Raw genomic sequence first — 13,042 nt, 5'->3', positions numbered from 1 at the left:
GGACGGTCTCGATCTCCTGACCTCGTGATCCACCCACCTCAGCCTCCCAAAGTGCTGGGATTACAGGGAGATAAGAGATTAAAAAGAAAAGAGAGAGATAAGACTCTAGTTTCTTTGGCTAAGTAGCTGTTAGAGGGTTTATGTTGTTAATAAGGCTAAAAGGAGATTAGAGTTACCCATCAATTTTAATTATACCCTACTGCAAATCCCATATGCTACAGGTAGTAAGAAGTTAGCTGAAATCCCCAAATTCATGTTTGCAGGTAGTGGGAAGAAATTTGAATATGGCTGAAAACATTTTTCAGGCCCACTCTGCAATAGTAGAATGGCAGAAATTCTTTACATTGGCATTGGACTGGTACATATATGAACACAACTCATGGGCCATCCCTCATCCAGTCCACTGGGCCCCACTAACTGGTACCACTTCATTCCACCCTTGCTGGCCCATCTACTTGTTCACACCTTGGCTGCTATTTTCTGAAAGCAAAGGCAAGAACCAAGGATGGCCAAAGAATAGCATTAAGATGTGAAGAAAACAGGATTGAGCAGAGATGATTCTGGGCTGGTTACCAATATTCTCTCCTTCCCAAATTAAGTGTCATCATTCAGAAAACCTAAGATATTCCCTGACCCACGACACAAGTAAACTGTACATCCTCTAAGGACTTTAGTGACAACGATGTGTCAATGGATGTTCACCAATTATAAAAACCACCACTCTAACCAGGCATGATGGCTCATGCCTGTAATCCCAACCCAATCCCACTTTGGTAGACCAAGGTGGGTGGATCACTTGAGGTCAGGAGTTCAAGACCAGACTGGCCAATATGGTAAAACCCCCTCTCTACTAAAAATACAAAAATTAGCCAGGCATAGTGGTGCACGCCTGTAGTCCCAGCTACTCAGGAGGCTGAGGCAGGAGAATTGCTTGAACCCAGGAGGCAGAGCTTGCAGTGAGCCGAGATCGCGCCACTGCACTCCAGCCTAGGCGACACAACAAGACTCCATCTCAAAAAAACAAAGACAAAAACATAGCCCTCTGGCAGAAAATGCTGATGATAGAGGAGGCTGTGTATGTGTAGGCGTAGTGGGTACACGGGAAATCTTTGTATCTTCTGCTCAATTTCAATGTAAACCTAAAATTGTTCTAAAAAATAAAATTCATTTAAAAAGAAAGAGAAAAAAAAAAAAACTCCACTTATCACCTAGGCATTCTATAACACCAGATTTTTAAAGCTATTTTATTACCATCATGCCATTTTGGTTGTTTTGATCTGGAGAGAGTATCTGTCCCCATAAATCTAGATACCATATAGATGCTAATAATTTCCAAATTTGTATCTGCTGCTCAATCTTTCCATTGTACACTGCCTGGCAGTTAAGTATTCACTGCTGAATGATGGTCACCAGCATCATCAGATTGTCACGGTAACACTGCTGCTTCAAAAATCCTATTATAGCAACCAGTCACTACCATTGCTCAAGGAAATAGCAGACACTGTACCCTGCCTATCAATTAGCCAGTTCTTCCTCTTCCTACTCACCCACAGAGCCCTGATTTTATGTACATGTACCTGGCAGATCTGCCTTGACTTAGGGAAGCTAGGCTCCTCCCCTAGGCCTAGGGGATAAATCAAAGTTAGTACAAACCCACTATGGTAATCCCATTGCTTTTTGCTAGATACTAACTTTCTTAGCCCCCTTGGAGTTAAGGATATCCATGTGACACAGTTCTGACCAACGAAACAGAAAAAGAAATACAGTAGAAGGCTTTGGGATAAAATTTTCCTCTGCTGATAAAATAAGAGGCTCACAAATAAAAGGTCTTCCAGCTTTCTGCTCTTGAAAGCCTTAGCGCTATATGGCAACAATCTTGCTATATATTGAGGAAACAGGCATGGGCAAGGAAGATTATACTCCAAGGCTGCTGGAAAAAAAAGCATGGATTTCTGCTGTAGCGCATTGAAATTTCAACCTCCAGACTTCTTACATGAGGTAATTCAAGGTCATTATGTTTAGGCCACTGTAAATGGCTGCGGCTCACTGAACTGACATAAAAGGTATGCAGAATCACCGAAAGCTTTCTAAGCCAAGCTTAAGTTAGTTATCTCGGTATTGGTCAAAATGTGCTCTTCCTCTTTTGCTGAGGTTTCATCTATCAATTAATATTTCAAAATACTTACAGCTAATGCTTACTTGGAGGGAGACAGAAAAGAGACAACTTTCCATCCTGTTTTTCAAATTATTTCAGACACATTGAATCCATCTGGAAAAATATCCACTTTTACATGTTCTTAATTCAGATCTATTTTGTTCTTACTATGCAAAATAGATCAAATGCTTTTTTATATGTGAACTGTACAACTTTTTTATATTTCTGTTTTGAGTTCTTGCTTTTAGGACCAAGTTCATATTTCTTATGCATAAGATTTAATATTAAAAAATTGTTAGTCCAAATTATACGCAATGCCTAGGAACATATATACCATTGCACCAATACAGAAGAAAACCACTAACCATATCAATATTTTTAATTTGGAAGGACAAAACTTTATTGTGTTTTATTCTTTGAATAATGATGCCTTAAGCTGATTTAAGTACAGGAAAAAAAATAATAAGTCAAGGAACAAAAAATGAAAGTAAAAAAATAAATGAAAGAAAATACTCTTTGGAAGGTTTTTCCTTAAATCAATTAAAAGCTTAATGACACAAAGTTAAAGAACTATGGCTTTGATTAAGTCAGTCTTCCTCTTTATATGTTAATAAAACTAACTGCCCTTAATTGAGCACTTACAGAATGCCTGATTTGTCCTAAACATTTGACATATATTATCCCAACTCCCCCCAACCCTATCCCCACCATTTACATATGAGAAAACTGAATTTTATAAAAGTTAAGCTGTTTGCTCAAGAGGTAATAATCAGCTCCATATATACATGCTTCTGGCTACTCACAACTAAGACACATAGGTACATACTACGTGTACTTGCATGGTTCATAAGTAATTCAGTTGCTACAATTCAAACTAGCCAAATGACATAAAATTAAGTAATAGTATGTCTTCACAGCATTGGCTTTATTATTCAAACTATTTACCAGAGACTGACAGTGTGCCAATATTAACTATTTACCAGAGACTGACAGTGTGAAAAAACAGCAGTTCATTAAAATATATTTATATATCCATTTATATCCATATATATTTTAATTTTATCCACATATATGGATAAAAAGCTTTAAGATGTCCTATTGGTAAAGAACAAAAAGGAATCATCTTCTGATCCATCTGTTTTATATTTTATTTCTAATGTGGTAACTTATGTTTAATAGTAAATATTCCAGAGGTTAAGATAGGTTCTTCGAAAACTGAATATGAAGAACATGGACCATAATGTTTACAATCCTTTTTGTTATGGCAGACACATAACTTGACCATCCTCCATGCCCACCATGCATGGGATTGCTTTTGGCTGTATTTATCAGAGAGTATGATGTAGGAATTCCTAGTAATTCAAAATGGTTTTCCTATTATCAGTACCTCAAATAAGAAAGAAAAAAGAATCAGACATTTTAAGACATAAACACTAGTTTGTTTCCATGCCAATAAGGAAAAGATTTTTCTCCTTCATAGAAAAAAAGAAGGTGGGAAACTATGCGTGATCAGAAAGTTACATATCTTTTTCCCTGCAGAGTATATGTGCTTTTAAAGCAAGAAAGACAACCAACAAACAGAATGAGAAAGACTAATGAAAGACCGACTGGGCGCAGTGGCTCATGCCGGTAATCCCAACACTTTGGGAGGTCAAGGCGGGTGGATCATCTGAGGTCAGGAGTTCAAGACCAGCCTGGCCAACATGGTGAAATCCCATCTCTACTAAAAAATACAAAAAAATTGGTGGCAGAGGCCTGTAATTCCAACTACTTGGGAGGCTGAGGCAGAAGAATCGCTTGAACCCGGGAGGCAGAAGTTGTAGTAAGTTGAGATTGCGCCACTGCACTCCAGCCTGGGCAAGAGGGAAACTCCAAAAAAAAAAAAAAAGAAAGAAAGAAAGAAAAAAAAAACACTACAGAGGCTGTGGAGTGAGGAAAGCTAGAGCCTGGGAGGTCAAGGCTGCAGTGAGTCATGATTACACCACTGCACTGCAGCCCGGGTGACAGAGTATGACCCTGGCTCAAAAAAACAAAAACAAAAACAAAAAAAATTAAGATGAGTCAATAGAATACCTATAATGAAGTCTAAAGAAAAAAATGCAGTCATTCAATGGTCAAATCTTTTGGTGTTTAATTACAGTGATTTCATTTACCACTGTCCACCATTTTGTTTTTAAATGCAAAATGGAAGAGTTGGTCACAGTCAAATGTAACAACATGGAATGTTGACAGGACACAGGCCGGGGAGTCAGACATCTGTACGCTTAAGACTGAATTGGTCCCAACACACCTGTGACTTATGTCAATTAACTTCAGTTTGTGGCCTTGATTTCTACATCTATTAAAGGTGGCTATCACCCTAGCAGCTTAGTCTCTAAGACCCCTTTTAGCTAACATTTTATAACTCAAAACTGAATGCATACAACTCTTTGATTTTTTTAAAACACCGTGTGTGTGTGTGTGTGTGTGTGTGTGTGCGCGCGCGTGCGCACACCCAGGAGTTTGAGAGCAGCCTGGGCAACATGGCAAAACCCCATCTCTAGAAAAAATACAAAAAACTAGTACACATCTGTAGTGCCAGCTACTTGAGAAGCTGAAGTGGGAAAACCACCTGAGCTTGAGAAAGTCAAGGCTGCAGTGAGCTGTGTTCATGCCACTGCACTCTGCCTGGGTGACAGACTGAGACCTGTCTCAAAAAAACACACTCAAAAAAAACAGGCTGGAGTGCAGTGTCACAATCTTAGCTCGCTGCAACCTCCACCTCCCGGGTTCAAGCGATTCTCCTGCCTCAGCCTCCCAAGTGTGTGTGTGTGTGTTTCTGAGACAGGTCTCACTCTGTCACCCAGGCCGAGTGCAGTGGCATGAACACAGCTCACTGCAGCCTTGACTTTCTCAAGCTCAGGTGATTCCCCCACTTCAGCTTCTCGAGTAGCCGGGACTACAGGCATGTACTAATGTTTTTGTATTTTTTGTAGAGATGGGGTTTTGCCATGTTGCCCAGGCTGGTCTCAAACTCAAGCAATCCACCCATCTCAGCCTCCCCGCCTGCCCCCCCAAAAATACTGTTTGAATGATTGATGGTAAAAAAGATTAATGCCAGGAGCAATGAAAGAGCAGATGCAAATCCTACTGGGACAACCCTCTGTCAATAAAACTAGTGGTTCTTGAAGTATCTGCATCAGATCAGTATCATAAAGTTTAACTTAATCTCAAGCACCCTCACAACGTAGATGGGGAACAACCTAAGCTGCCTTTTCCTAGGTAAAGGAGGGCCACCTTAGATGTGGACAGCAGTCTAGACATGTAAGTGATCCCTTAACTAAACCACCTGGTCTATGAGAGGCTGCAGGATATATATAGCAGCCACATGACTCAGAGTGACTGATAAGCTCTACTCCCTGGAATCAGGGAAGTGTGCAAGTGACAGAATGAAGTCACGGTACGTTTCTACAGCCCCCACTTATATTTCAGCTGCTACAAAAAGTAATTTCATTCACAATTTTGAAATTGTTTTAAAGCTTCTGCCATATTAATTCATATTTCCCCAAAATTAATTTTAATGTTATGAATCACCACTAAATACCTTAATATGTTACATTTGTATTTATACTTGTTTTAAATGCCATGTGAAAAAATTAAGCTGAAAACTGAGTCCTCATTCAAAGTCAGTCCTGAAAAAGAGAAGTCCAGGTCAGAAGATGAGGGAGGCTATGACAGAAAAAAGGACAAATAGACTAAATCTCCAGGGCCTTCATAAAGAGAAAAAAAAAGTTCATAAGGAATGTTCCAGAACAGAGTATTAGAAGAGTCTCCTCCACAACTGCTTTAGAGCCCAGAAACTCTGATAATGCATAAATAATTTAAATCATTCATCTTATTTGCTTTTCAAAACTTTATTTTCTTTATGACACAGGCAAGAGGGGGAACCTTAACTGAAACACTGGCTGTCATTATTCTACAAAACAGTCACAAGTTTTTATAAGGATATTTTTATTACTTTTTCATTTCTCCGCAACACTTTTGTCTTAAAAGAGTTGAGTACACTTAGCAGTAACATTAAGTGAAACAAGGACAGTAAAAAAGTTGATGAAGGTTAAATGTTTAAATGCTTAAGATTCCAGATTTACATTAAGTAAATCAAAGATTTAAATGTTTAAGTAAATTGCTTAAGGCACAATTTGCAGAATGCCAGTTATATTTTTTATCCAAGTGCACATGGGCCAGAAGGCCACATTAGCTTGGGCTTCATACTATCCCAGAAGGCAAAGCGCAGGCATGCATTGCTCTGCTCTTCAACACTTTAACTAAGCATATATAGATCCAGAGAGAAAAGCTAGTGTAATGGGAACATAGGCAGCTTAATAGAAAATACATCTGCTCTGAAGTTCTCATGAGTAAAGAGGAACAAAACATAATTACAAATTTTCAAAAAAAAAAAACCCCACAATAAAACAAATACACCCCCTACTAATGAGTCTAAGAAGAGAACTACAAATACACATCCTCCAGTACTGTTAAGGAAACAGCTCTGCTTCCAATGACTGGCTGCAAAACAGTGTCTATTCACAACTGTCATTCACACCTCGGTAACTTTCTCAAAGTCTCCTCTGGGTAATAAACCTCTTTAGGAGTCTGTCACTGCACACCTCAAGCAAGTAGACTGCAACTCTTTTTAACCTGTGTTCCCCAGAATGTGTCCTCCCTTTGCGTGCTGAGCATCATTTAGCTAAGAGGATGCTGTTGCTTTTACTTGTGGTTAACTGTGTTACAACTCTTGTAGATATTTTCATTGTTTTTTTTTTTTTCCTTCAAATTTACTTTCTCGCCATCCCTTTCTGACCTGATCTCGATAGGGGTCATCCCCAAACATCTCCCCTTGAGATACATTGTCTCTTGAAACAGAACTAAAGGCAACGCTGCATTCCAGTGGGGATGGGATGGGAAATCCAGTTCAGTGTGCCATTTTCAGGTGGCCTTGCGCTAGTAAAACAAAGGAAGCCTCTGCTGTCATAAGTCAAAGCTACGTAACAGATAATAAGAAAAACAAATTGTTAGTAACGTATTCTAACTAATGTCTACAAAACACAGTCAATGCCTATGTGTGCAAATAGATGATTTGGGATTGCAGTACCTTATTTGAGAGAGGAAAAATACACTGCACAAAGGTAATGTACTGACTGGGTCAACTGATTTTTTTAAAAAGTCTACATTTTTCAATTTTCATCTCTACACAAGGTTATGTTGTGTTTGTGGGACATTCAAAGAGCCACAAGGGAGGTAGTATAACATAATCATTAAAAGCGTGAACTTTGGAGCCAGATTCTTTGGATTTAAATACCAGTTTCATCACCTGCTAGTTGTGAGACCTTGATCAAGTTATTCAAATTCTCCTTCTGTGTTTCCTCATCTGTAAAAATGGGAATAATCATAGCACTTACATAATAGAGTTGTTCTGAGGATTAAATGAGCTATATTTGCAAAGCACTTAGACAGAGATATGTACGTATCTGTTAAATAAAATGCTACACAGACTTCAGGAGCCATGCAAAGAGCTAAATGCAATATAACTCTTTACACCAGCAGCAAGTTTAAAATGGGCTGGTGAGGACACACAGAAACTAAAATGACACATCGCTGAATTGGGTATGAGATTTCGAAAGTGTTGTTAAAGATTAAATATATAGTGCTAGACTCTCGTCTTGAACTCCTGGCCTCAAGCAATCCCTCTGCCTCAGTACCCCAAAGAGCTGAGATTACAGATGTGGGCCATCATGCCCAGCCCCCTAAACATATTTAATCTTTCTAACATTGGCACTAAAATATGCCTGAATGTGCTTTACATTCCTGTGTAGTAACAGGATTCCAGAACAAGCCTGGCCTCTGTGTGACCTTGGGAAACACACTCCACCTTTCTCTGTCCCTGAATTGTCATTTTAAAACTAAAGGAACTGGACTACCTGTTTGATCTTTAAGGCCCAACTCTGATAGTCCCAGGAAGGTGGCAGCCTGAATCTTAAGGAAAATATGAAATAAAAAGAGGAAAAGTAATAGACATTTTTATAGAATTTTAAACAAAAAGGTTGCTGGGTAGGACGGAAAGCAAACCTTCCCCTTTCCTTAAATAGAAGATAAAGTCATTTGCCTCACAATTCCATTTGTACAAAGGAGCAAGTACAGGACTAGGGCCCTGGCTCACTAGCGCCCACAGTGGAGGGACTATACCAGGAGGACTTATTCACATATGAGGGTGCAGCATAGCATACACTCTCCAGAGGGCTCTTATTTGTGCAATCCCATTAAAAGCAGGGCTGCACCAGACTTTAAAGGTCATAGATTGTATGATTCCATCTACATGAAATGCTCAGAATAGGCAAACTCATAGAAACAGAATGCAGAGTAGTGGTTTCCAGGAGCTGGGTAGGAGGAATAGGGAGTGATTGGTAATGGTTTCCCTTTGGGGTGATAAAAATGTTTTGGAATTAGACAGTGGTGATGGTTACACAACTCTGTGAACATACTAGCCACTGAACTGCATACTTTAAAAGTGTTTATACAATTTATAAGTATCTAAATTATATCTTAGCAATGGAGGGAGGTCTATATAATACAGATTTCCAGTAGTCGGCCTCCTGTTATCAGTAAAAGAGGGAAGTAAGGAGATTAAGGTAATTATGTCAACAGTTCTTGAGGAAAGGAAGGCTGGAATTAGATTCTGAATTGCCTATATAGGATGGCCAAAAATTCTGGAAACTAGAAGTCAGAGATGAAAGGCCCTGTTCTCAAAGAGCTCAAAGGGAAATTATGCACATGGAAAGAACAACCAGTAGGAAGAGGTGTATACAGTAAGATACTGGTTGCTCCCCAGTGAGCACTGGCCAAGTCTTCAACCATCTACATGCTCCAACGTGCAGCAGACCTTGACCAGGAGCCAGGTGCACCTGAGCTTCACTCACAGACTTCCAAAGGGAGTGAGCCATAAGAAAAGCTAGGAAGCCAAGTGAGCTTCTCCCAATTTCATCTTTGTATCCTGCAGTCTCTTGACCCAATACTGACACTACTCCCCTTCCTGTGATGGCCCAAGGAGAGGAAACAGCAAGAGAAAAGCTGAAAGGTGAGAAAGGAAGGAAATAAATTTCTGGCAATAGTTTGGCAAGATCGTGAACTCCTTACAGAGATCACAGCGACCACAGTGACCTTAAAACATAAATCGTATTGTGTCACCCCCTATTTAAAGCCCATCCAAGGCAATCAAAAAATGCAAACTCCCTACAACCATCTGGAATGAAATGCACATTTCCACCACTGACCCTGCCTGCTGGTACCTGCACCTCTCTGGTGCCTCCCCCACCACTCTTTGCTCACACAGAGCTAAGCTGTGTGCTGCCTCAGCCTGACACACTCTTCTCCCTCTGCCTGGCTCTGCTCTTAGCTGGCCCCTTCTCATTCCTCAGGTCTTAACTCAGATAGTATCTCAGATAAATAGCTAAAGAGGGTCTTTCCTGTTATTCTCTACCAGAGCTGTTTATTTACTTTAGAGGGCTTACCACACAGTCACTAATTTGCCTATTTCTTGCCTGGGTAGACTGCTCATTCAACAAGGACAGACAGCATGACTACCTTATTTCTTGCCATATCTAAAGTGCTACCACAGTGCCACACATGTGATTGGCATTTGATTTTTGCTAAACCTGTATTTTAAAAAATAACTCTGGCTAGGGAGCATAGGAGTTATAAGAGGTATGGAGAACAGTTAAAACGAAAGTGACTGCTATGGTCTGAATGTTGTGTTCCCCCAACATCCATGTGGTGGGACCTAATACCCAATGTATTAGTATTAAATAGTGGGGCCTTTAGGAGGCAATTAAGACATGAGGGCTTCGCCGGGTGCGGTGGCTCACGCCTGTAATCCCAGTACTTTGGGAGGCTGAGCTGGGCGGATCACTTGAGGTCAGGAGTTCAAGATCAGCCTGGCCAACATGGCAAAACCCCATCTCTACTAAAAATACAAAAATTACCTGGGCATGGTAGTACAGCCCTGTAATCCCAGCTACTAGGGAAGCTGAGATAGGAGAATTGCTTGAACTCGGAGCAGGGAAGGGCAGTGGTGGGGGCTGTGGGGGATGGGGGTTGCAGTGAACTGAGATTGCGACACTGCACTCCAGCCTGGGCAACATAGAGCAAGACTCTGTCTCAAAAGAAAAAAAAAAAAAAAAATAGGAAAAAGACATGAGAGTTCTGCCCTCATGAATGGGATTAGTGATCTTATAAAAGAGGCTTGAAGGAGCCAGTTGGCCCCTTCCATCATGTGAGGAAGCAGTAAGAAGATGCCATCTTTGAAGCAGGGAGCAAGTCCTCACCCGACATCAAATCTGCTGGTAACTTTGTCTTGGATTTCCCAGCCTCCAGAACTGGGAGCAATAAATTTCTGTTGTTTATAAATGACCCAGTCTAAGGCATTTTGTTATAGCAGCCCAAGCAGACTAAGACAATAATCATAGGTGACACTATAAGCAACATGGATTTTGATGCTACTAAAGACCACAATTTTCAAAGACTTTTTTTCTTTCTTTTGGACAATTATGCAATCATATTGGTTAAGCAGTGAACAGACTTGATTAGACTAATGTAACACTGACCACCTGAATATTTGCTAACGGGGGTCTGTATGCTTCATTCTGTGCACACAATCCCGTTTTTCCTTGAGTCTCCTCCATAAAGCAGAGCCTGGGGTAGGCCTCAAGGCTATATGTAGCTAGACTTTCTGGAGTATGACTAAGTGTCTGAATCAGACTAACACAGTAACAACTACTAAGTAACTGCAATTTAATTGTTCAAATTAGAACTAACTTCTAAAACATGTTTCTTCCCTTATAGCCATAGACTAAATTCTAGCATAACTAGTGACAGACACAAGCTGTAATAATGTATTATCTGTGTCTTAGCCTCCTAGTTGAAAATTTTTTCTTCCTTTATTTTTATCCCTTGGTTGAAGAAAGTAGAGACCAATTTAATGAAGGTAAAAACCACTGGCTTTCTCGGGAAGAACTGTAGAGCAAAACAAAATTCATTTCTGGAGAGGAATAATTCCTACCTGAACGAATGGAAAAAATAAAATTGTAGAATTTAAAAACACACACACACACCGTAGAATAAAAACAACTTTGGTAATAAATTCAGATCCTAATCATAAAAATTCATTTTTAATTAGCTCAATTATATAAATGAATCACTTATATAACCAAGGAGATATATTATGGAGCATTTTTAAAGGTTTTTGTTTGTATACGAGGGTATTTCCCAAGTTTGCCTGTAATATGTGGCTTTTCAAAAAAAAAAAAAGACAAAATTCTCCCCACTGTCTGAATTAACATAATTATGAATTAAGGAAGACCTAATTGTTGGGGTTTTACTCTCTAGGTGCATAAATATATGGTGAAATATCCATTAAAATAATTACTAGACAGAAAGCCCTGTACTTTCTGAGACCCTCCCAAAGTAAAGGCAGAACGACATAGTGGTAGCGCTTTCCTGTTAGTGTGCCAAAGAGAGGAGACACTGGTCACCAGCATAATCTAATGAAAATACATTTACGCTAATCGTCAAGAGATAGGGATTAAGTTAAGGTTCCAAAATGGTGAATACTATCCCCAACCTTATGTCCAACCCCATCCCTCCCCGCCGAGCTTTCACTTTTCTCCGGGGAAATGCGGATGTGCAGTCCACTGCAGCAGCCCTGGGTGGGGGGAAAGGGAGGAAGGGAAAGGGACGGCTGCAGGGTGTGTCACTTACGAGATGTAGGCTGGGTAGCCAAATCCTATCAGGTTGCAGAGGAGAGAGGCTCCATAACCGAACACCAGGTACAAGGCCACCAGTCCGATGACACCTGGGGACCACAAGGAGAGAAGTGAGTCGGGCAGCATGAGAAGCGTTCACGCGGGACAGCCGCCGCCCACACCGCGAGGCTGGGCCTGTTCTAGGCGTTTTCCTCCCGACTCGATTAAAGGAGAGAGAAAAACAAACCACACGAAAGCTGGGCCTACGCGTCCGCGGGGCCCTGCCTTGAAGTCTGGGGATATCAGGCAGCCCCCACCGTTGTGCCTCTCCTACCTCTCGCAGGGGGCCCCAAAGCAACCCCCGGAGGCCGGGACGCTCCGAAGCACCCACCTCCGCTCTCTTGCAGGGCCCGCCGTGCAGGGCTCTACCCAGGGAAGCTGCGCTCCGCGGGGAGCGTCCCGAGAGGCCCGGACTCCCGCACCCGCTGCAGCAGCAGCCCCCGCCCACCCGAGGGGGCGCCCCTCCCCGGGCGGAGCTCCACGGAGGGTCGGGTAGGACCGGGTACCTCCGTCACCGCGCCTGCCCGCAGGGACCCCGCCGTCCGCGCCCACCGCGTAGGACCGCAAGAATAGGGCGCCGGGCCGCGGGGCGGACACGTCAGCGCTGGTCCTTCCAGCTGCCAGCGCCCGGCGCCGCCGCTGCCCTCCAGCCCCGCGACCCTCAGCCCGGGCAGCCCCAGCGGGGTCCTCCGATGTCCGCGCTTTCCGGGAGGCCAGCCTGATCCCCGAGGATGCTGCTTGTCCCGTCTGTCTCCAACTTCACCTTTCCCGAGTCCTCTCCCTGCTTCCTTCCCCAGCAGCAGGGGCAGCGGCGACCCCCGGCCACCCACCAAGCGCAATGAAGCTCCGGTTCACGCCGGTCTTGGCCTCGAGCTTGGCCAGAAGGTCAGTCATGCAGTTCTTCTCGTGCAGGAACCGGTCGAACCTCTCCCTCATGGCCGCAGACATGGCGGGGACCGTCGCGCTGCCCGAGGCTGTTCCTAGTGCCGGGTAGACTGGAGCGGGGACTGCGGCGGGGCAGTGGCAGGCGGGGACCGCGGCGCGTCTACGCGTC

At 42.4% G+C, this 13,042-nt stretch overlaps 1 protein-coding gene across 1 annotated transcript in view; it reads right to left on the bottom strand.

Annotated features, from left to right (window-relative positions):
- LOC105499967 (receptor accessory protein 5) overlaps positions 1 to 13,042 on the bottom strand; it is a 43,674-nt gene extending 30,632 nt beyond the window's left edge. The window contains exons 1-2 of the mRNA XM_011772865.2: positions 12,819 to 13,042; positions 11,945 to 12,038 (exon numbers count right to left, since the gene is read on the bottom strand). Coding sequence (XP_011771167.1) covers positions 11,945 to 12,038; positions 12,819 to 12,936 — 212 coding nt within the window. The 5' untranslated portion in view covers positions 12,937 to 13,042. The remainder of the gene's footprint in view (positions 1 to 11,944; positions 12,039 to 12,818) is intronic.

This window comes from Macaca nemestrina, chromosome 6, assembly GCF_043159975.1.
Source record: "Macaca nemestrina isolate mMacNem1 chromosome 6, mMacNem.hap1, whole genome shotgun sequence".
NCBI lineage: Eukaryota > Metazoa > Chordata > Mammalia > Primates > Cercopithecidae > Macaca > Macaca nemestrina.
The sequence above is the reverse complement of the archived record's forward strand: the minus strand, read 5'-3'. Positions and strand labels throughout refer to the sequence as shown.